General features: G+C 36.4%; 1 protein-coding gene and 1 long non-coding RNA gene across 9 annotated transcripts in view; one reads left to right on the plus strand and one right to left on the minus strand.

The window, feature by feature from the left end:
- Positions 1-2,340: 2,340 nt before the first annotated feature.
- Positions 2,341-23,931, plus strand: part of LOC149080163 (uncharacterized) — a 34,562-nt gene continuing 12,971 nt past the window's right edge. For both annotated transcript variants that reach the window (XR_016193539.1, XR_016193538.1), the window contains exons 1-2: positions 2,341-2,851; positions 23,769-23,895. This is a non-coding gene — a long non-coding RNA (uncharacterized LOC149080163). The remainder of the gene's footprint in view (positions 2,852-23,768; positions 23,896-23,931) is intronic.
- Positions 10,989-23,931, minus strand: part of LOC149080164 (protein zwilch homolog) — an 87,848-nt gene continuing 74,905 nt past the window's right edge. For 3 of the 7 annotated variants that reach the window (XM_089239195.1, XM_089239198.1, XM_089239196.1), the window contains 2 exons: positions 19,953-20,062; positions 15,747-16,365 (listed from right to left, as the gene is read on the minus strand). In XM_089239195.1, the coding sequence (XP_089095321.1) occupies positions 16,133-16,365; positions 19,953-20,062 (343 nt within the window). In that variant the 3' untranslated portion in view covers positions 15,747-16,132. The other 4 variants (XM_089239199.1, XM_089239201.1, XM_089239200.1 and 1 more) reach the window with 4 other exon arrangements.

Genomic DNA, 23,931 nt, shown 5'->3' on the forward strand with positions numbered 1-23,931 from the left:
ATGCAAAATGGGAGCAAATTTTAGGACATTAAAAACAATGTTTGGCGATTTAGCACTCGTTATTTGGCGACATTGGTGATTTAACACTCGTTATTTGGCGGACTAGCTCTTTTATTCATGAAATAATTTTTTTGCCCATGAAACATCGGGATTTGACGCAATGATGGTCGCATTGACGACTTTTTTTTTGCTTTTTGAAAACTGAAACCGCGGTCGGTGGTTGAGAAACATTGGACTAGAGTAAACCATCTTATATCCCAGAAGGGACAGCCCGGGTTGTGTGTGGTCTGACAGAGTAAACCATCTTCAGCTGCACGATCAAGGATATGATCAGCGTTTCATGATGAGGGGGCCAATAATTAAAGAGCTGCGGTTACCACAGTCCGATTTTCAAGGACAAAATTGAGAGCGGGAACTTGCTATGAAAATCCAACACACATCTAAATTCAATTTCAATCCTTTGAATTTTGTAGAAGACTGAAAATACTCTCAAATTTTGCATAATTTTTTTTCATAAAATAAAATACTGCTTAAAATAAAAATTTTCTTTTTTATATTCCCCTTAAAATTTTGGAGAGGAGTGAAATTGCTCTTCAAAATTATTTTCTCGAATAATTCTAAGTGCGACTATAGAAGATGGGAGGAATCATTTCGTGGCAATGCGAAAACTTTTTTTGTGCCCTTTTCCGAAAGTCTGTGAATTTAATTCGCTGAGCGTGTCATTGTACATACCATAGAGAAAAACATAAGTATTTCTCCTCTAAAGGTGCATACAAGACAGGTATAAAAGTATTTCGAGGAGTTTCCAGGTACACACACAAAAAAAGCGCTGTTTGACACAGAAAAATACGAAAATACACTATAGGAGCAAGATGTTAATTTTGGCGCAGAGTTCCCACCACTGGTAGCATCATTTTCTGGACAGGAATGATGGAACTTACTAACTTCTTTATTTCAATTTTTTTGACAGAACAACAATCTTTTCTCAGCATATCAGAAGCGGGTGTGGCCTCTGTAGTCCGACCAATCAGGTGTCCTTATCACAGCTGCGCTGGTCGTCCGCAGAGCTGTTCCCACCCGCTACCAGGTGGCCTTGAAATACCTTTCTTTTTTTCAGGGACCTTCTTTCAGCATCAAGTACTACTCATCAACCTTAGCAGGAAATATTCCAGGGTTGGAGGAAAGTAGACTTTTTCTTAGAAACAGCTGGAAGGATTTTAAGGAGTCTTAACCCATTTGCATCGTTCAAAAAAGTGGAAAATTGGCCCATATCACCAAAATCTTTTATTTTGTATAAAGTTAGAAATATTTCAAAATGAAAAAAGCGAAAAACAAAATTGCGTACACAAAGAATTTATACTTATTTCAATGAAAATAATTTGAAAAATTACATTTAATAGTTTTATACAGTATGATAGTACTCTAGTGTTTTGTTCTTGCGCATATCTGCGCTTTGGTGATAACGGCCAGGAAAATTCCACGCATATAGGTGCTTATGATGCAAATGGGTTAAAAAGGAAATGAAAATGACTTTAAGGAGTTTAAGCATCGTACGAACCCTGAACAAAGTATCAGAATAAATATGTGTGAGGAATGGGTACTGTTTTTCAAGGGCGTAGCGGGGGGGACTTGGTTGTCTGGTCCCCCCCGAAATGTGAGAAAATGACCGGAAAAAGATGGCCAAATCCATTGTTCTGTCACTTTGGTTCCCCCCCCCCCCGAACGAAATTTCTGGCTACGCCCCTGCTGTTTTTAAAACTAAAGAAAATGACATGCTTGGTCTGACTAAAAGATATAGAAAGCTAGTCCCTACTGCTCGAAATGTAACAATATGATAGGCTCAGATCATACTAAAATTCAGTGAAAAAAGTGCGATGACATTCACGCCCAAAAATACAGTCGGTCCAGCTTATGACCTTTTTTTTCAGCGAAAATGAATGTTGAACCCAGTCATTTGCTGAATCTGTGTTTAAGATGAAAAAACAAAATTTGTAAAACTAAGTGCTTTTCTAGCCGGTCAACTTCTCGCGGTACTAATTCGTCGCAGCTCTAATTTTGTAGCTGTACAAGTTTGCAGGGCTCTGCACGGGTCACTTTTATCACGTATTTTCAGGCCCAGGTCACTTTTTACACTTTTTTAGCAAAAAAACATCGGTCTCGCGCGCTTTTCTATTGTCAGTGTTTTTCTTTTCTTCAAGGAGGAACACTTTACCGGTTCAATACACGACCACCTAGATAATATAGGTTATATAGGAGGTCGTGTTCAATATCGCTAATTTTCTCCCTCCCTTTATTGAACTACCATCAAAGGCGTCTTATCTTCCCGGGAGCATAGCGTGTGACGTCAGCATAACTTGATTTCAAGGCGCTTGGAAGGATTAAGACGCCTTCATTAAGGAGTTCTAGGAAGGATAGTTCCTTGGTTAAAGAATCGTCATTTTATGGAAAAGCCGGTCGGAAAAAAAAACTAGCATAAAAGGCGTATACTTACAACAAAGAATTTTCCCCCCTACTACCATTCATTCTTATTTCCCCACCTGCTCACTCGTTCTTTCATTTTCATCTTATTTTAAAATTGATCCTTTTATTTGTTTTAAAAAGTTTTAGTCCTAAGGGCCGAATTCCTTTCTTGGACCATCGAGCAAGTTACATTTGTTGTTTGTTCTATCGTTACTTTTTTCTAATGTTATTTGAAATGACGATTTAAGAGAGCCCGTGCAGAAACTAACTTACGCGCTGCGGGAGAATGCCGAAGCGCGTATTAAAGACACGTATTATTAATACGTATTAAGCGTATTAATAAGCTTTGGAGAATACTCTTGTAGCTGGCCAAGGTTAAAGAAGCTCGCAGGTATTTTGAATTTACTTACAATAAAAAAATTATCCGATTGAAAATCGCGATCTCTATTTACAAATAAAATTCGTACTATTTTTCTAACTGGATTTAAATCTCAGCAAGAAACCGTTGCCCCAAATTTGATCGAGAGGAGAACTATTTATGAAAAGATCACAGAATCCAGCAATTCAACATTTAGTTTAACACAAGGGTTTCCAAATCAGATGAAAATTGGTCATCAGGCTGATAAAAACTCAGTTAATGCATTCGAGCCGTAGATAGAGGCGGATTTAACGGTGGGCACACCGAGCGCGCCTTTGGCCCCTACTTTACTCTTTTTTCCTAATTTAAAGGGCCTAATATTAATTTTTTTTTATGCCCGGGCCGTCAACTGACCTTTATCCGCTTCTGGCCGTAACTTAATTTAGAGCATCTTCACGATACTGATTGTTGACTTAATATCGACATCTTGCGCTCAATTCTTGGTATTGTGTAAAAAAATCCCATTTTTAGACCTCGGAAGTTATTAAAACGTTTTTGTCTCGAGTCGCTATTACGACCGCAATAGGAGAGGGCGGGGGTCTGTTATTGAACGAGGAAAGGTGCCGAGTTTACTCTTTTTCTATTAAAAAGAGTGGATACCGGCCCCGGGCGATAGTAAATTTTCGTTCGTACTTGCGACCCGGGTTGCTACATACCGTGATCAGATCTAAAACTGGGAGCGGGGGGCAATGCCTCGGACGGCGTTTTTGATGGAATGGTATATTTAAGAAAAGGCAATAAAAATTCCTTTGCAAAATTATCGAATTTCACAGTCAAGGGGCAGTAAAATTACGTTTCCCCTTCAGAAAAATCAATTTTATTACGGGCATGGTAAATCGGGTGCCCCGGGTGGGGACGAATTCTTTGTTTTTGTTCGTTGAAAATTACGGGAGGAGTCAGCGCTAACGTGGCGACTTTTTTTCGCGCTAAAATAGGTAACCCTGACAGCACAGCATCCATAAACTCTATCAACCGCATTTATAAACCCCGTATGTCGTTGATTCGATTTTTGTGTTCATTTTACCCTAATTTTCCGTATTTCCCGATATATTTCTATCGATTTTCGCATACTGCCGCATATTAGGTTGATTCATATAAATTATGTTTTTGTAATTTTTTATGTGCCCTGTGTCAGCCGCTGTGGTGGTAGAGTGGTCATAGTGACGGACTCGCATCGCGAGGATCCGGGTTCGAACCCCACCGGCGCCACAGTGGTGGTCGGCTGAAGTTGGTTTTCTGTGGTTCCCAATTTCAAGGCTTCTGGCCTGAAATTGGGAACCGATGCGGGCCGATCTCCCCGTTAAAAAGTCTCGCCACAGAGAGCAACAGGCCTACAACATTACAAATATTCAATCATTACACTTCACTCCCAATTTGAAGTATAGATGACAGCACTGAAGTATCAGACACAACACTAGCTACACACTCAAACTGTTAGGTGCACTCACTTTGTTCCAGACTCTGCCACGAAAGCAGGGCGGGAAGAGATCTCAGCAACGGGATAAGTCCAGTGGCGAAGCCCCTGGCGTTTATTCATTGTGCCCTTTGTCAGCCATCTTGAATTGACTACCGCAAAACGGCGATTCCTTGGCGCGAAAAAAAGTCGCCACGTTGGTGCTTACAAGGTTCATGGGAAATTTACCGGGGAAGGCCGCGGAGAGTCTCTTTTTCTGTTAAAAATTACGGGGGGGGGGGGCCAGGAGCCAAAATTATACTGTTTCCAGGGGTGGGAACACTGCGCCAAAATTAACATCTTGCGCCATCCTGCTCCAATAGTGTATTTTCGTATTTTTCTGCCAAATAGCTAATTTTGCTTCCGTATGCCTGGAATTTCGGAAAGAACGCCAAAAAATTTTTGTACCTGCTTACCGCGAAACGATTCTTTCTAAGAGCGTGTTTTATTAAACTGTACGCCTTATTTAAACTATCGGCCTTTCCATCGCGATAATATCCGTGATCGTGCAACTGAAGATGGCTTGCAATGGTCTTTCAGCTTTAAAGCGCAAATGCGAGTCAGTTGCCGTTTAAAAAAAAAAGTCTCCTCTGGAAGCAGCAGAAATTACTGTAGTCGATCATCACTGCGTCAAATCCCGATGTCTCGTGAAAAAAATTTTCATTCCGGGAGTAAAAAGTGCGTTTCCGCCGAATTACGAATGCTAATTTAGAAACTTTGCCGAATAACGAGTGCCAGATCACCAACATCGCCAAATAATAAGTACTTAATCGCCAAACGTCGTGTTGATTCTTCCGAAATTCTCTCCCATTTGCGACAATTTCTTTCCAAGTATGAAAAAATTGAAAACTTATAGAAAATTTTTAGCCCATTTGAAGTGCTGCGGTTCCAGACAGACAATAGTGCCCTCAGTAAGCAAAAATCATCTTAAATAGACTGGTGTGAAAAATTTTATGACGGCCTCTCTTTCAAACAAGCTGTCAAAAGCCTGAAACACCAAAAACAAAAAACAAGCTGATGAAAAGATGTTTGATAGCAAAAGACAGTGCAGTTGTTTTATTTTGAAAAGGGGTGAGGGTTAACAAAAATATTCTTGTTAATTTTCCCTGCTCCAATTTATAAATATCTGCTCCGGATCCTGAATTTGCTACTCCAAAACTGCTCAGAATCCTGAATTTTGCTGCTTCAAAGCTGCTCCAAAATGGACTTTGTCACTTCCCACCCCTGTGTTTCTGGGTAAAGGAGTAAATGTGTGTTTTTTTGCAGGGGTGTATGTTGTGTGTAAAAAAAGAAAAATATATATTTTTAAAAATTTTTCTCTCAAAAACCAAACAATTTCAAAACTGGTTTATTTTCTCCCTCACCCAAGGGCAGTATTATTTTCCCCCGCCTGTAAAATAGTAGACTCACCCACTTTTCCCAGTCCAGCCATAGGTGGAGATGGACTTGAAGGTCTTGGGGGGTGTGACACGATGACAATTAATATACATCATATATATGTATATATCAGTAGACCATTGACGCTGGGGGGAGGGTGGATTGCCCCTCCCTCAACGTATAATAATTTAAATACTTTATTCAATTTAATAATTTAAATACTTTATTCAATTTAATAATTTAAATACTTTATTCAATTTAATAATTTAAATACTTTATTCAATTTAATAATTTAAATAATTTATTTATAATTCAGTAATTTAAGTAATTTTTTGATTTAATAATTTAAAATATTGTTAAAAATTTAATTTTATAGTTTTTAATCATTATAGTAAATTTCTTAAAATTTGTTGGAACGTATTATACAAACCTAGGTATGTAAATCAAATTTGTACTAGTTAAAAAAGTTTGAGTACATTTTGTATACTGTCATTAATGGCATAACATGAATGAAAAATCCACTGAAATGTAGATGGGACAAATTCTCTCATCAAATTTTGTGTTATTTCATTTTTTTCCCTTTTTTGAATGTGAAAACTTTTTCCCGTTTTGAAGTTTTTCCTGCTTAAATTAATTTTAAGATGGGTTGTGGTAAGCAATATGGGGGAAGGCATTGCTGTTACTCAGAAAGGATATAATGTAGTTATTCTCTCACACATAGTTGTTGATAAATTTTATAAGTTATTCAAAACTTTTCTGGTTAGCAGAATGTGTTTGAGTTTGATTTAATTATTTCACACTATTATGTAAAAAAAAAAAAAAAAAAAAGCAATTTCAATGAGTTCTATTGAAATGCAAAGTTAAAACTAAATTCAATTTCAATTCATTCAATTTGGTAATAATTAAAATTCATTGTCCATTTGGTCTCTTTTTAAAAATATTTTGGTCACTATTTAAACATTTTGGTCACTATCTGCTCACTTTTTAAAACATTTTGGTCACTATTTTCACTAGTTTTGAGGCCATGATCCGTGCTGACCCCTGAGTTTGCCGCCGTGTCAATTCGTCGTGACGTCAATTTATATATTACAGCACAGAATCAATTCACACACACACATCGAACCATCGATTCTTCACTGTACATGTTCCACGTGAGCTTGTATGTAGGTTTTTGTCTTACACGTGAAATAAAAAACATGAACAAAAGTGTACAGTCAGTTAACGGAAAGGTCATCGAAATTAAAATTACAATATCAATCACATTTAAAAATTTAACTACATATAAAAATATTTAAAAATTCAGTTAGGGGCCATTCAAGTGTTATGTAAGTAAATTTTTAGCCATTTTTGACCCCCTCACCTCTTGTCAGCAAAATTTCGTCATCACTGCCTCCTAACGCATAATGGCGGGATTAGAAACGTACATGGGAGGGGGCATAGGGACCTGTGCCACCCCCCCCTAGATGAAAAAATGTTTGTAATACACAAGATATTTAAAAAAAAAATTAAAATTTCGAAAGAAAATACCTTTATATGCTATTATAATAAATTTCTGTTAATTTCAATGTTATTTAAAGGGTAAGAACTTAAAATTTCTCTTTAAAAAATCCATTGCGACCCACCTTTTAAGTCATATATGGTAAACCCTTGACCCACAGACCAAATGTGGTCCTGAGGGTCATCTGATGTGACTTTTCTCCCCCCCCCCAACCTAAGTAATCCACGACACAGTTACGGAACACTTAAATGATCCGTAGCATATTTAGAGATCCCTTGAGTGACATGTGGCACAGTTTTAAAGCACTTAAGCGGCCTGGAAACATTTTCAGAGTACTTAAAGGATCCGTGAAACATTTACAGATCATTAAAGTCGCTCTGTAGGGGACTTATCAATAGGTAGTTATTGGGTACCTGAACTAACATTCTATCGAAATGGTTTTTTTTTTTTCGTTTTTGGCGCACCGAATAAGATGCCATTAAGAATATTTCATATCTTCATAAAGGGTGGTTAATGACATAAGCATCATCCAAACCCCCATCCCCTCCCCCATTGATGCTGACGTAATACTTGAATGACCCCTTGAAATTTGAAATGTTTTTTCGGGGTCATTCAAGTATGGATGTTTGATTAATGATTGTTAGATTTATAGTAACTGATTTTTGCTGTGATAAAATTTCAATATTATGTGGAAAAATTTCGGTTTGTATGATATTCCCCAAATTACAGTGAGTCTATCTTTAACGGTAAATTTCTATCTGCACCATGGGCTCAAGAGTTCCCTCCCCCCTCCGAGAGTAACCAACATTTACCATTACAGTATCTCTGTAAGGACCTGAAATATTTAATTAATAATTCAATTACATTAATATTTAATTTTCAACGTATAAGCCGCACTTCCTGCTTTTGTTGGAATTTCTCACAGCGAAGGGAATTGGGTGCAGATCAAGGGTAGAAATGTACAGTGCTTATGAATCACGATTCGATGAAATTTCATATTGCCCACAGGATAAGCACCGACAAAGGCCATGTAATCACCAATAAGAAAGACGACTATGGGTCAGTCGCATATCTTTGGCTGGCTTGTTTGAATGTTTTCACATAGTTTTCATTAGCGTCTAAGCTTTTGGTACAAGGTTGGTGTGCTTGGACTACATATTTCTGTTGGCAAAAACATGGAATAATGCAAAACTGAACGTGGAAATGATATGTTGGTTTGTGTGTGTTTTTAAAAGTTTTCCCTATAATTCATATTCCGAAATTAGAAAAAATTTTAATGCAATTGAATGAATTAGACCCTATTATTGATTTTCTTTGAGTTTTTTGTTGTATCAGAAAATAGAGATACAGATTATACGGATGACAAAAAATAATGTTGGACTTTTCAAATTAAATTGCAATAAATTAAATCTACGTATTGTTTAAAAAAAAAATTATGATAGAATAACAAGTGATGCTATTTTAAACTATTAATCAACATCTGGCTTTTTATTGTGATATTCATGTTAGATAAGTGTTTAAATAAAATGTTATTCAAAGGCACTGAAAATAAATAAAGGTTTAGATATTGTGGAGTGTTTATATGTGTGAGATACGAATTGTTTTTAAAATTATCCTAATACTACAGGCTATAATCAGAGGCGGATTTATAGTTTTCCCACCTGTGGGCTATTCAAACCTTGCCTCCCTTCTTCCTTTCTAATTCATGTTCTTAATCACCAATTACTCGATTTTGATTACACCCTTTCACTTGTCATCTTGGGATAAAGCCTGCATACCCCCCCTCACCACACAGAAAATATGCCTTTGAATATAATCCTTTATTGTCTGCTAATTCATTTGTGTCGTAGGAAGAAATTTTTACTAATCTTTGACTGGAGCCGTATGAGTGTCATGTACATGAAGTTACATACAATAGGCTAATTAAAAGTCGGATTTCATTCTTTTTACTTGAGAGTTGTTACTTTAGAGTTGAAAAAAAAAAATCGATTGACATTTGCAGTGGTGTCAGAGACAGATGCAGTGGATGCCCAGGGTACTTCATGGAATGGGTATGAGCACCCAGAGAAATGATTCAGAAATCAATTTCCTACTTCAAGATCAAGACAAGAACCCACAAGTTCCAAACACTTCCAGGATCCTTGGCCAGTCAAAGGTGCCGACATGAAAGAAACATTGAGGAAGGAGGGGGAGCTGAAAATCGCCATTCATTCCGTATATAAGGGACTCAAACCCGTACTCAGGAGGTGAAATGGTACATTGCCTTATATATTCATGAGTTATTGGAGTGAGGGGGGCCTCAAATGGCATCAGCCCACAGTTTCTGGCGCTTATGGTAGGAGTGTTTGAATATTATTTCGGTGTGATAATACAAAGTGATTTGAAATGTACATTGCATTGCAAAAAAATAATTTGAAAATAAGACTTTTCACAGCTGTTACACATAAAACGTAGATACATTGTCGATAAAAAATTCCTTAAAGATATGTTCTCTGCATAGATACATTTAATAGTGAATTACGGAAATCGTGCTGGGGGGGGGGGGGAGGCACATTGATCGCAATTTATTATCTCAATGTGCACCCTCCAACGCCCCTCGATGCAAGAAATGGAAATTGCTACAGAAAGCGGGAAGCGCAGCCTATACGATGGAAACTAAATTTTTAAAATTTATTTGATCCCAATTTATTATCTTGGTGTGCTCCCCAATGCCCCTCACTGCGAGAAATGAAAATCCCGACAGAAATGCTGCTTATATGGTGAAAATTTAAATTTTAAAAATTTATTGGATCCCAATTTATTTCTTAGTGAGCTCCCCAACGCCCCTCACTGCGTGAAATGGAAATCCAGGCTTATATGGTGAAAATTAAATTTTAAAAATTTATTGGATCACAATTTATTATCTTGGTGTACGTTCCAATGTCCCTCGATGACTTCAATTAATGCTTTCCTTCATTTGTTAAAAATTAAAACAGATGGGAAGGGGGAACATTTCCAATAAATGGGGAAAAAAATTAGTTCCATTTCTTACGCCTAAACAAAACTACTCTATAAGATCACAACAAACACATGAATTTTAAAGCAATTAAAATTTGTCGCGACGAATTGACATCGCGCTGAAATGACTTCGCGACAAATTTGTACCGCAACAGAATGAGCCTGCGAAAAATTTGTACCACGACGAAATGAGCCTGTGACAAATTTGTGCTGCGACGAAACGAGCCTGCGACAAATTTGTACCGCGACGAAATGAGCCTGCGACAAATTGACCTAGACCATACAAGATTATATTGATATTTAACAAAATATTTTTTAACCATCCACAAAAAAACAACAAAATTCATTTGTTGATTGTAAACACAGGGAATCTATCGGAAATTCAGCAAAAGATCAAATAGGTCATTTTTTTAAAAAACAATTCTGTCTTCATTCTTGTCTTCATTTTCCATGCTCATTCCTTCCTTCAAGGAAACAAAGTTACTTTTCCTCATTTTGTCAAACAATTTGATTATGTGAATTAAGTGCATTATCTCCGTATTATGAGAGCGTAAAATAAATCCAGTTTTTTCTGGTTCTCGCATTTACTCTCATTTTCTCAAGGTTTCCCTTTTGAATTTTCTCTCGTTAAATCCAAGCTGCCATAAAAAACCTTGCTAGTTGAAAGCCACAGAATTTGTATACAATTAATATTGTAAAAAAACAACATTGATTTGCTTTTTATAAGCGGATTCATTTGTGTTACACATAAACCAATTTCATATACATTGTGCAATGACAAGCAGTAAACTTTGATCATTTTATGTATTTGTAGCTTTCTAAACAATAGAGGTTATTTCTATTCCCAATTAGAGTTGATAAAAACTGCAGAACAAGCTTGATACTTGGAGATACTTGAAGTTGACACTACCGGATCACAGCTTTCTAAAAGAAAACAGTATGAACAAAACAAAAATGATAGTTATAAAATGTTTTACAAACATTACAATATTGAATTGAAATATGTTTATTATTCAATATTTTACATGTTAGAAGAAACTGGCTAGAATAAAACTCCAATCAGAAAATTCTCTTTGGTGGTGTGAAACTGCATGTGGCTAGTCTCACAATATTCTTAAGTACATCAGGCAGTATTATGTGCTGTGGAACTGCTGCCATCTATTCCAAACTTATAGTGAGATACTGATGATGAGTTATTTTGCTTCTATAATTTTGTGGGTGTAATCCTTGCTGACCTCTTATTCAAATTTACCTACTCAAACAAAACAATTGATGGAAAAAGTAAAGCAAATTGACACTTTTTGGAGAAATCGACGCCACCCCCTTTCAGCACTTTTTCATTTGCTAAATGACATTTTATTATCACAATGATGAGAATAGAAAATACTGGTTGTGCCTGTTGCTTACTGTGACACCATTTTTACTTTGGTTTTCTGTGATTGTCAGATTCCATACTTGTTAACTATCATTGAATGTGTGTAGTTTGTACTGATAAAATACTGAATTATGGTGAATCATGAAAACTATAGAAGTCTTTTTAGTAACTGCTTTTAATTGAGGATTTTTTTGAATTCCATCATCCCATTGAGTATAAAATGACATCACAAAGACTGCAACTCCAAAGAAGATCAGATGGCAAAATGTTATAAGTCGCTTTTTCAAAAGTTCATGATAACAGATTTGTAAATAATATTTTGCCGAAATGTGATGCTGTTGCTTTTTGACATAACAATTTGCTTCCATTGTTTCCTCATAAACTGAAAGAGAATGATGAAATTTCCACCTTTCGCCAAACAGGGAAGTGCATCAGAAGAAAACTGCGACTTGATAGAATGTGCATGAATTAGCCCATTTCTTTACTGATTGCATTAATGCGTGCAGAAAAAACATATTGGCGCAGGTAAAATAAAAAAATTCAAAGAAATGTTTCTTATATACAAGAGTCGAAACCATCGTTTAAGGGTACAAACATAGTTCAGTCGAATTTCCAATTCGGAGGGAAGCACAGTAGATGGCTGATCCGCCTGGGCACTCTAAATGAGATAATTTTCATTTTTGTTTCTTCACACTATAAATGCACCATATGGGGCCCAAAAATTTGGCCTGAGCCCGCCAAAGATCTCAGCTTAGGGGGCTCTACTGCAAGATGTGGGGCCACTAGACCAGTGTTTCTCAGCCTTTGGAATCCTGTGGCACGGTTGATTTCTTTTTCTTGATTGGAAACCCACGGCATACACAACATTAATGGGAAATAAATGGGTAAAAATGAAGCAATAAACCACTCACGGCCCACTTTGGCGGATGCCAGGGCCCGGAGGTTGGGGAACATTGCACTAAACCAAGCAAGGGCCCTTTCAAAGGACAGATTTCACATATTTCTTTTCCCTATTCAAATTTTACAAAGTCCAATATTAGATGCTCTTGTTATTTGCTCTATCATCATACTTAGGTGTCCGTCTAGATCAGGCATCTTTAATCCGGTTGCTCGCAAACACACATGGTGCTCCCGAAGCACTCAGAGTGTTTGATGCTCGTGTCTGATTTGGTGCTCGCGAGCACTTGATCAACATTTCATTTAAACACCTTGTGCAAATTGCATTCAATTATTAAAATCATCCAGATTTCATACATTCTTATGTCAAACATGATGTAAGATTGCTCTTCTTTTGATGATGTGTACAGGCAGTCCTTGTAACTGGAATAAGGTTAAAGACCTCTGGTCTATATTGCAAGCTTCTTACCGTATTCCAATGGTTCTCTTTTGTCATCTGCCTCCCTTGCGTAATTAATGGTTCATCAGCAGCTTATCGAGAAGTTTGGCAGATTTTTACCATATAAAAGAACCATTTTAAAGCATAGGTTTTGTGCGCACAAATCCATATTTTGCATTTGCCACGACGCTCCAGAAGCCTTGATACACACTTTTGGAAGCACTGTAGTAGTCCTTTAAATTCAGCTTAAAAGTTATGTCGCAACACAGTTAATGGCGAACGAGTCCTATGTCTGTCTTTTCTCAAACTCTCTCGTTCTGTTGCATGTGTATGCTGTACGATTTCTTCGATCGCTATAGCTAGTCTGTGAAAATTGACGCTATCAAAATAAAAAAATGGATGATAATTAAAAAAAAAGTCTTTCACTAAGAAAAAAAGTTGGTGCCCTTTCACCTGTCCCCCAGAATGATGGGGCTGACAGGTCTGCAGCCCTAATGCCCGGGACAATCACCATCACTGTTTTTCATATTAAAGAAATTTACTACAGCGGCCCCTCTCAGTGAAAAGCTTGCGGACCCAAACATCTAACAGTCCTGCTCCACGATGTGGGGGGAGGGAAGATCATGTCCCTTCTATGGAAAACTAATATTGTTCCCAACAGGACTCCTTACTGCTGTGGTCTATTACAGTCCCGCCCCTCCTCTAAGAATTATCATGTGATCCTGAGAACACTGCTTTGGGGTAATATTACAGATGTTGAAAGGTCTGGACAAGCAAAGAAAGGTAGGTTTTTTTTTGTTCATCCAGTCTAAATAGCATTTTTGCCCCACCCATAATGTAGGGTGGCTACATATTGGCATTGTTCTTCTTTGTTGCTACTCATCCTTCCAGGCAAAAAAAAGAATGAATAAAACCCGAGAGAGAAGAAAAGTAATATTGAATGCCACAGCTTCTCCAAAGCCTATATTTTAGGGAAAAAAATCTCTGGAGAATCAAAAAAACCCTTTGTGACCTTCACTCAAATTTTGTGACTTTTTTCGGGACTTCCGTGACCTTTTTCTCATTCCGTGACTTTTCTGGGACTTCATGACTTTCCCGTGTTGGTAGACACCCTGATATTCCTATATTGAAAGTGGTTCAATGGCCCTTGTACAGCACAACACAGTTTTGAGAAAACATTAATGAAGTTCTGTAGTTTTTGTAAGAAAATCAAATGAAAACAAAACTATTACTTCTACATAACTGAACACAGAGAAAATAGCTGGAGATGTCAAAAAACACTTTTCTACATTGCCGTGAAGAAACTTAACTTTTTAAAGATAGAATGCATGTTAACTAACTCTTTGTACATCTGCTGACCAATTTCCAGTTGATTCCCAGGAAACTTGATTGCAAATAAATAGAGCCCGGAAGTTTAGGCACTAAAAATGGTTTAAATAGGCAGGCAAAAAGGCACTGAAAATGCCTAAAATAAAAAGGCTATTATTTTTGGAAGGAAGAAAAAATAACAAAAAACAAAGATATTAAGTGTCCAAAAAAACTAGCTTAAAAAATTGGTTCCACTCAATCCGTCCATTGTTTTAATTATAGTTTATAATGACTGCATTATTATCAAAACAAGATTGATTTCAAGCCCAAAATAAAATGCTAGTAGATCTTCAGGCTTATGCCAATTTCAAGGCCACCATTACCAGACACTAAGCTGGTAGAGAAAATGATCTGTGGGGCTCCCTCGAGTTACAAATAATTCTGGTTTATTTGTTGTACTATTTCAAATAGTCATCATATCTATAGTTGAAAAACATGGCCATCTTGTTGTATTTTTGTAAAAAAATTTGACTTTTTATATTACCATATATGCGAGACTCCTTCAAGCGCTGGGCCCTGTGTGGCTGCATCTGTTACACACTCCTGAAAACAACTCTAGTCAATTTAATTAGATTTAGTTAGAAATTTCGAAGAGGAATGTGTACGAGGTGCATGTACGGTTAAGTAATAGTAGTTGATTTAATCTAAAACTGAATATGTATGTTTAATAGATAGCCATGGCTGTTTGCAGTAAATTTATGGTGCAAAAAAAAAAACATGGGCCACAGAGCCGTCTACTCCTACCCCGCCTTGTGTGAGCCATAACGTCAACCAATGACCTCTTGGGACAATCATCGGTCCACACCGCAAGACATATTATGGGAAGCATGTGGAGAAACAAAAATTTCTGATTTTCCTTAGCTTTTCGGACACCGGCGGCATTCATGTGAAACAAATTCATCCACGTCTAATGCCATCTGGTCAAAGCAAAGTTAATGCATGGCAACACCAATCTCGCAGATCACTTGGTTGTATCAAAATAGGGCTTTAAGTGGGGGAGCTTTCCACGAGTGGAGATACGAGGGAAAATTACCACCCCCCCCCCAGTGTTGGAGAGGGAGTCGATTCATCTAATGTATATGTGTATACACTGGCGTACGCAAAGGGGGGGGGGGTTCTAACCCCCCTCAAGCCAAGATTATAGTGTTATTTTGCAGGAAAAAACGTAACCCTACCCAGAAGAAAAAAATTGAAACCCCCTTGAGAAAATTCTGCGCACGCCTATGTGTGTATATATGAAATGACATTATCATCATTGTGCCTCCCAGACTGGAAAATTTAAAAAAAAGTAATTCATTTGAAGTTCTCGATGGTCAAAATATCCAAGTTTTAAAGATTATGGCCTCTGAAATTCACTAATAAACATATTATGTTATAGTGACAGACTCGCGATGCGAGGATCCGGGTTCGAACCCCACAGTGGTGGTCGGCTGAAGTTGGTTTTCTGTGGTTCCCAACTTCAAGGCGCAAATGCGAGCCGATCTCCCCATTAAAAAGTCTCGCCACAGAGAGCAACAGTCCTACAACGATAAATCATTCACTCATAATTAGAAAAACTGGTGGCAGATGGCAGCACTACACATAACAAGCATTACAGAGAAACAAAAAACTTCACGTCAGGTTTCACTACACGTACACGCACATTCCCGCATGTACCGATTCGTTGTGGGTTCCGCTGAGGGGGGGGGGGTGCATGTGTGGTGTAGCAGTAGTAGGTAGGGCCTCCAAAAAATGGCTCGGGGATCCATGATGTTCTTAAGTCAGCCAACTCGTTGGGCAATTTGCCTGTTGTGACGTTGTATTTGTATTAAAATAGGCATTTATGACACAAAAATTTCACTGCATTTTTACTAAAAAAAGTTTGAAAATAGGCAAAAAAAGATATATAAGGCATTTTGTCTGAACTTTCGGGCTCTATAAAAAAACATCAACTTGTAAAAATCAACAATTATTTCTAATTTTATGACTTCTCCATGCTGGCAGACACCCTTGTCCAAAGAAAGAAAATAATTCTGTTCACTAAAGCTTTTCTGTAGGGCTTCCCCCTCAAAGCCTGAATATTTGTAGAAACTTGCATACATACCTAGGGATAAAATTGAGCAAATGAATTTGGCAGGACAAGCCGAACAGCTTAAATCACAAAAGAAAAAGAAAGCTATGACTTTATGATTTTTCACAATAGTAGATATTTAAGTATGATTTGGATCAGTGGTTCTCAATCTTTTTTGACCCACAGAGCCCTTTCCAGTATATAATTTCTATAGGGGAGCCCCGTAGGCCTATTTTTTATTTATTCATCAAAGTTACTGACTTATTTTTATTATGCAAATTTTTTTTTTTTTTTAATTTACTGTTTTTTTTACTATTTTCCTCAAGTGGCTGTGGAGCCCCCGGGAGTTCACACAGAGCAACGGTTGAGAACTGCTGATTTGGATATCATTACTTATTTTTGTTAATTCTAAATTATCATTAGTACTTTTGTAATTTGAAAAAAATGCTTAGAAATCAGGGTTGGTAAAAAAAGGTTTTTTTAAAAATAGTATTAACATTAAAAACAATAAAATTTCTGAAAAATCATTCAAACTTTTAATAATTAATTAAAATAAAATGTTTATTAATGTAATTAACACTATTCCCATATTAATTAATCAATAAATATTTCTTACATTTTAACAAAAACCAAATTTTGATATTTAATTATTTTTTTCTTAACTCTATGGATTACTGTGTGTTTGAAAGTTCTTTTAATGTTATTATTAATCATATAATAGTATATAAAGGTTTTTCTCCAGTTACTTTCAGTATACTTAATTAGGAAACTATTTTGCGAAAACTAATAAAAATTAGGTGAATATAATGTATTTAATGAAACATAAATAATGTAGATTAATTAGCAATGATTTACGATGTACAGGGTGATTATAACTAAGGTTCTGATTTCAAAACACCGAAAAACAAGAACAATTGTCAGAATGATTTGAAAATTTACATGAATATTCCTGAAAAAATGCAATTGTATTTGGTAAGGAGAAAAAAATACTTAAAAATGTAAAATTAATGACATCATCCAACATGTGGGAAATTTGCTCGCAGAATGGAAACAGTAGCCAGCCATGGCAAAAAGATAACTTAATTATAGCATTGCACGATTTCATAATTCATGGAAACATCACAAAAAACAAAGTAATTGAACAAATAACTACAACTTACTTAAGAAATGTTAAATATGTTGTCCATCGCGTGTTCTGGCTATGAGGTTGAAAGCACAAAAATTCTTGTTCAACAACAGATCAGAGTATGCCATAATCATGATGTGGATGTGCTTGCAATTCAGCTTTATTAAACCAAACGTGCCCCCATGTTAATATTCCTGAGGAACTTCTAACATATAGGGGATGTGCTGGAGATTGCAATTCACCAAAGTTTGCAATCTGATCACTGTTTATAACATTTTGAGCTACCCCCACAGCCAGAAGTTTCAAGGGTTAAGGCGCATCCTGTCAAAATGGGTCTTCGGCAGCTGCTTTGCTGGTATTAAATGTGCATCTTGATAGAAGTTCTATCCACACACTGATGCTGTGGAAGTGCCGAAATGATGTGGTTTCCCAAAATAGATTATACTGCTGGCCAAGTACAGCATCATCTACTTGCACTTTTTTTCCTTTTGCGAAAGAAACTTCCATTGCTTCAGGAATATCAATGCAAATTTTCAAGTCATTCTAACCAGTAGTTCTTATTGAATAGTTTTGGAATCAAACTTCAAATTATAATCACCCTGTATATAGCTGATTATTTTTCATAAATCTGTTACTACTATACAGTAGAACCTTGATTAACTGGGCTTAACAGTGAAAGCACAAAAAAAAAACAACTATTGAATATTAAGACTGGGAGAGGAGATATGCTATTTTTTATGGGAAAGAAAATGAAAATGTATATGAGGTAATGTAACTACTAGTACACTAGTCTTTGTCCTTTAAGGACAGCTGGTGTCTTTATTGGATTATAGGACCACCTGCCCCTAGCATGATGGTGTCACTACTGTTGCTGCTTCTTTGCGAAGGGAAAAAGAAACCTTTCAGATAATACACCACTACATTTAGATGTGTGATGCAATCCTTATTCATGAATTTGCTAAAGATAGAGCATCAGAATATAGCCAAAGGTTAGAAAATGTTGTAAGAATGAGAAATTTTGGCTTTAGTATATAACTTTAAATAACTAACATACTTCATATGAAAAATATATATATATTCTGGCCACTTTTATGAGACTTTTTGAAAAAAAACCCACTTTAATCTTATGTTATTTAAAGATATACCATCAGAATGTACCACAAGGATATAAAATGTGGTAAAAATGAAACATTTTGGCTAATAGAAGAGTTGATCCACTTTGCCCAAGAATATTTAGAAGACACCAATGAATAAGGCAAATACACAAAAAATAATAAAAGTCCTAATGCATTTCAACACCAATGGGTGCCGTCTTCAGAGGAAAAATTTAACCACTAGTTTCGCTGACCGAGTTTCCCATTTGGGTTGAATACCAAATCTTCACGCTCGGTTGCTCAGCGGAAGAAGTATGTCTGTTCACTTCAAATGTCGTGGTCAGAATGAAGCTGTGAGCCTGTGTGAGATATTAATGCAGCGCCCTGATTGGACTTTTGCGGAATAGTGCTATCCGATAGGTCCATTCGAATTTTCTTGTAATTCCCTCTCGAAATGAATTTAAGCCATGGTGTTGCGATCGGGGGTGTAGATTTATTATCGTTCACTAGCATATTTTTGAAGGCCCGAATATATGTGCCTTCATAGAAATCTAGATCAACTGTGGACTTGACTTTGTGAAAAACTCTCGCTTCTTGAAATTTGAATTTGTGGCCTTCTTGCCAACAGTGAGCGGCGATGGTCGATTTTTCACATTCCTGATTCTTAACACAGAGAGCGTGTTCATTTAATCTTGCTTTTATGGGTCTCCTTGTCTGTCCTATATAACCAAGAGAGCAATCACCACATGGAATGTAATAAATGCCCCATTGTTTATTCTGCGGTATAGCATCTTTAGAGGGCATGAAACCAAAGTTTTTAGTGGGCACATCTATGGTTGTTAGATTAAACTTTTTAAGAATCGGTTTGATCTTCAGTGAGAGTATTGGATCGTAGGGTATGACTACACTTTCTCTGAGTGGTCTCTCTGTAATATTTTCTAGAGTGGTTCCTCGTGCCGGTTTCAAGAATTTTCTACTTAATTCGTCAACCATCTTGGTGTTGAACCCCCTGTCTATCGCAATTGCTCTGATGGTTTCAAGTTCATGGTCTAAAGTGTTCTGATCTGAACAGATGCTAAATGCTCTCGCTACATAGGTGCAAAAAGCCGAAAGTTTCTGTTGCATGAGATGGCAAGATCTGAAATGAGGTAGTAATGAGACTGCGAAAGGCTTACGATAGACTTTTGCTTTTTACGATAGATATTTGCCTTATTCGTTGGTGTCTTCTAAAAATTTTGGCTAATAATGAACCAATATGATATTTTTCAAGGAAAGAAATGATATTTAGGCCACTTTTATTTGATTTTTTGAAAAAAACCAAGGTTTAAACCAAACAACCCTGTTAGAAATTACCTGTATTGCTTAAAGCCAAGCATTACAAAAGATCAAAAGATGCTTACTTCCATTCATCTCACATGCTTCAGGTACTTTGCTTATTTGTACTATTGTGTGTTTTTGGTAGTTTGCATCAGTTGTCTTAAATATTGCTTGTCTTATCACTGGACTGCAACTATTAAAAGACATTGGGAAAACAAAACAAAATTATATTAAAATAAAAGCGAACCAACAATGCAAGCGAAGTAAATAATGCAGTAATTAAAGCAAATAATGCACACAATTCAGTAGAATTGAGTTTTTATTTTGTTACTTTTTTAATAAAATACCTGCAGCTCCAATGCATCAACTTTTTTCTTCATGCATTTCCTGTATGCTATATGGTTTGGAAGAAAGATATATATTTGGTCTTAGTGAGTAGTTTCCGAACTGTGCTTTGCAAAGCACCAAATCCTTCATCAAAGATTTCTTGGTGCTCTGTGAGAAGAATAGCAAATTGCAGATTTCTTTTTTTAAACTTCAATATGATTGAATGAAGTACAGTGTGAATACAAAATAGATGTATTCATATAAAACACTTGCTGGTACTTCTCCAAATACAGCTTATCTGTGTTGTCTCATATTTTCAGTTTTGTAGATGCATTTAGTGAAATTTAAAATTTTCTTAAAAGAATTCACAACCTTAGTAGCATCAATGCACATATGTATTTTTTCCAATCAACTCACTAAAAGAATTCTGGAGCTCTTTAACTCATAGGGGGAATGTTCGAAATGACACCCAGCCCACCAATAGCTGCGTCAGGCATGGGAAGAGATAAAGTTAATTTTGAAGCAATTTTTGGAGCAGTAAAATATAGGATTTGAAGCAGTTTTCAGAGCAGAAAAAATTAAGTTTTAGATCAAGGATGTACAAATTGGAGCAACAAAATGAATTCAAGGAAAAAATTCAATGAATTAAAGCAACAATATTTGAGATTGATAACAAGTGAAAAAAAACCCCCCCACAAAATTTCTTAAAAAAGCAGCCATATTTGCTTGAACTTTTCACACCAGTCTATTTAACCAGTCAACTGTCCAATTAATTTCTCCGAGCGTTACTCGAAATGCGCACTTTTTTTGAAGATGCGCGTGCTTTTTCCCTTTTTTTTTTCATTTTCTTGGAAGTTTGAAATATTAAAATATTTTTTCTAAAGCATGTTTTTTTATAGCTCGAATGTGTCGAGATGTTATATGACACCCCAAAAGTGGGGAAGGGGGTCATAATGTTCTGTGACTAAAAGAAATGCTGTTGATGGATTTATGTGGAACCATAGTAGTTGAACCTTTGCTAAAAGATATATGAGTAATAAAACAGATGCATCTTCGCAAGGGAATCAAAAATCGAAAAAAAAAAAAAGCGATGGGGATGCAGCTTTGCAAAACATGACAAACATAATAGTAATAATAATCTCAGACCTTGAAATATAATTGTTAACTCCATCTAGTGATGAGATAATAAAGTAGAAGGATGGCTGTACAGATATGGCAGCACATGTATGACAAATTATTTCGTCATATCTATGTGAAAAAGACAGAAAAGTCTGCGTGTCTGCAAATGCCGTCGTAGGCAACACCATTACATATGGCAGCGACGGCAAATGACGTCTTAACCACTTGACTGGTGAGAAAGACCGAAAAAAGTCTGCCCGTCGGTGAATGCCGTCGTAGGCAACAGCATTACGTATGGCAGCGACGGCAAACGCCGTCGTAACCACTTCACTGGTTAACATGACTCTCACTTTTTGCCTGCTGAGGGAATTATTTCTTGTCTAGAACAGCAGCAGTTTTAAATAGGCTAAAAATGTTCTATAATAAGTTTTCAATTTTTTTCTTCCTTAAATTAGTAATTTATTGAATAGCAAATTCTTAATTTTTGATATTTTAATACATTTGTGTATAGTAGTATTTGGCGTGACCTATCTTCCAAATCATGATGCGTGTATATGTAACACGGTGTATATTTGTGTTATAGGTCTGCTGATTGCCACGGCAACCTTTTTTTTTTCAAAGGAATATCAGATTTGAAATTTAAAAACCACAGAAAGCTGTATTTAGCCAACCACTACTGGGAAGTGTGCAGATGTCAAGCTGCACCTTGAAAAGCCCTGGAAATGCTGTGGAAATGTTTCTTATTCTCAATATATCGATATATCCTACATTTTGTTGTTAGAATTATATTATAGAATAATTACATTGTAAATAGAACTTTATGGACAATTTTTTTTTCACACTTTCTGACAATTATTTTCTTTATTCACTTCAGATTCAGAGCCACTCAGAGTAGTACCTGGCCCGTGCAGAGGATAGCCCTTGAGCTGCACCATTGAGTGAATGAGTAAAAATGAATTATAAAACCTTAAATGTTATTCTCTAAATTAGGCAGTGTTTATGTGCTCAGGAAGGGCTATCACTTATGTTCTAAATCGGAAGTGAGAAACTGATGAATATAAACAATTGATTTTTTTTCAATTTCATGGGCATGATTCCTCTGCTGGCTTCTTGTTATACTCAGAAAGAAATTGTTAAAAAATAAGAGAAAATTTCAGAAAAACAAATTTGGCAACATTGGTGATTTAACACTCGTTATTTGGCAAAGTTGCAAAATTGGCATTCATAATTTGGTGGACTAGCTCTTTTACTAGTGAAATGAAAAAGTTTTTCCACGAACATTGGGATTTCATGCAATGGCGATCTACCATAGTAATTTCTGCTGTTCGCAGTGGCGAATTTTTCTTTGCTTTTTTTGCAAACGGAAACTGATTCGCATCTGCCCTTTAAAGTTGAAAGACCATCTTCAGTTGCACCATCACAGATATTATCTGGGTTTCGCAATGGAAAGCCTGATGGGGGGGGGGGGGGGGGGAAGGGCAATAATTTAAATAAGGGGTTGTGGTTGTCCCAAGCCGATTTTCAGGGAAAAACTAGAGGGTAGAAACTTAATGGGAAAATCTGAAAATGATTAAAAAAACAAAAAACCTGTACCTTTATATCTGCAGTTTTGTAAGTTTTTCTAGACTTCTGGCAACTTTTCAAGGAGAGACCGGATGGATTATTGGTTTGACATGTTTGTGGCAAAAAAAAAAAAAAAAAACTGTTTTGGGGTAAAGGAAGGATAAATAAAAATTAAATATTTTTTAATTGAAAATTTTTGATCGAATGGAAAAAATATCTTTTTAGTGCTTGCAAAGCATGCAAAGCACACATGTACTACAAGTCTTTTCCAATACAGTACTGTACTTTGCAGTAGTCAAACTATTTTCCCAACAGACATCTCTACTTTTCAAGGTCAGGAGATAGCACAACGATGGTAGGAGGGGAAGTTGTGCTGAAGTATTTGGAGAAATAAAATACACTCTCTCAGAAAGAATTGCTTCGTGGCACACACATGCGGGAACAAATTTTTTTTCCCCCATCCTTTTCCAAACTTTTGTACACACTGAGACAGAATTGGTGAATATTTGGAGCAGTAAAATATGAAAATACACTGTTGGAGCAAGATGGTGCGATGGTGCAGGATGTTGATTTTGGAGCAGAGTTTCCACCCCTGCTGCATTTGCACCAACAAATTTCTTGCTATAAATATCTCTTGATTTGGCAAAAAATTTTAGAGGGAGATAGTGGGGTATGGTTTTGTCACAATGAAAAAAAAAGTATATGTAAGCCTGATGTTATAGTTGTTGCTCCTGAAGTTTGTTGAACACAGTTGGTTAGCAAGCTACAGTATTGCAGTACTTAATTCTTGTATGATAATTGCAGTAGCAGGTAGCCATTTGCTTTGCCATTTTTTTTGGAGAATTTTTTGTGTAAGATTGTTCACCTCATATTTTTGATTGATATTTGAGTTCTAGGTTATGGCATATATCCTGGTTTTACCACCTGTTCAATATTGGAAATCAACTCTCGCTGAGGAATTGCTGCAACATAAACTGGCATCAGCTTCAGTGAACCTGTTTCTGAGCTTCTTTCATGGTATAGTGTAAGGATTCACTATATTGTACATGTTGA

The sequence above is a fragment of the Pholcus phalangioides genome, unplaced genomic scaffold (assembly GCF_987345545.1).
Source record: "Pholcus phalangioides strain wild (caught in Gottingen) unplaced genomic scaffold, Ppha-v1.0 ptg000011l_1, whole genome shotgun sequence".
Classification (NCBI taxonomy): domain Eukaryota; kingdom Metazoa; phylum Arthropoda; class Arachnida; order Araneae; family Pholcidae; genus Pholcus; species Pholcus phalangioides.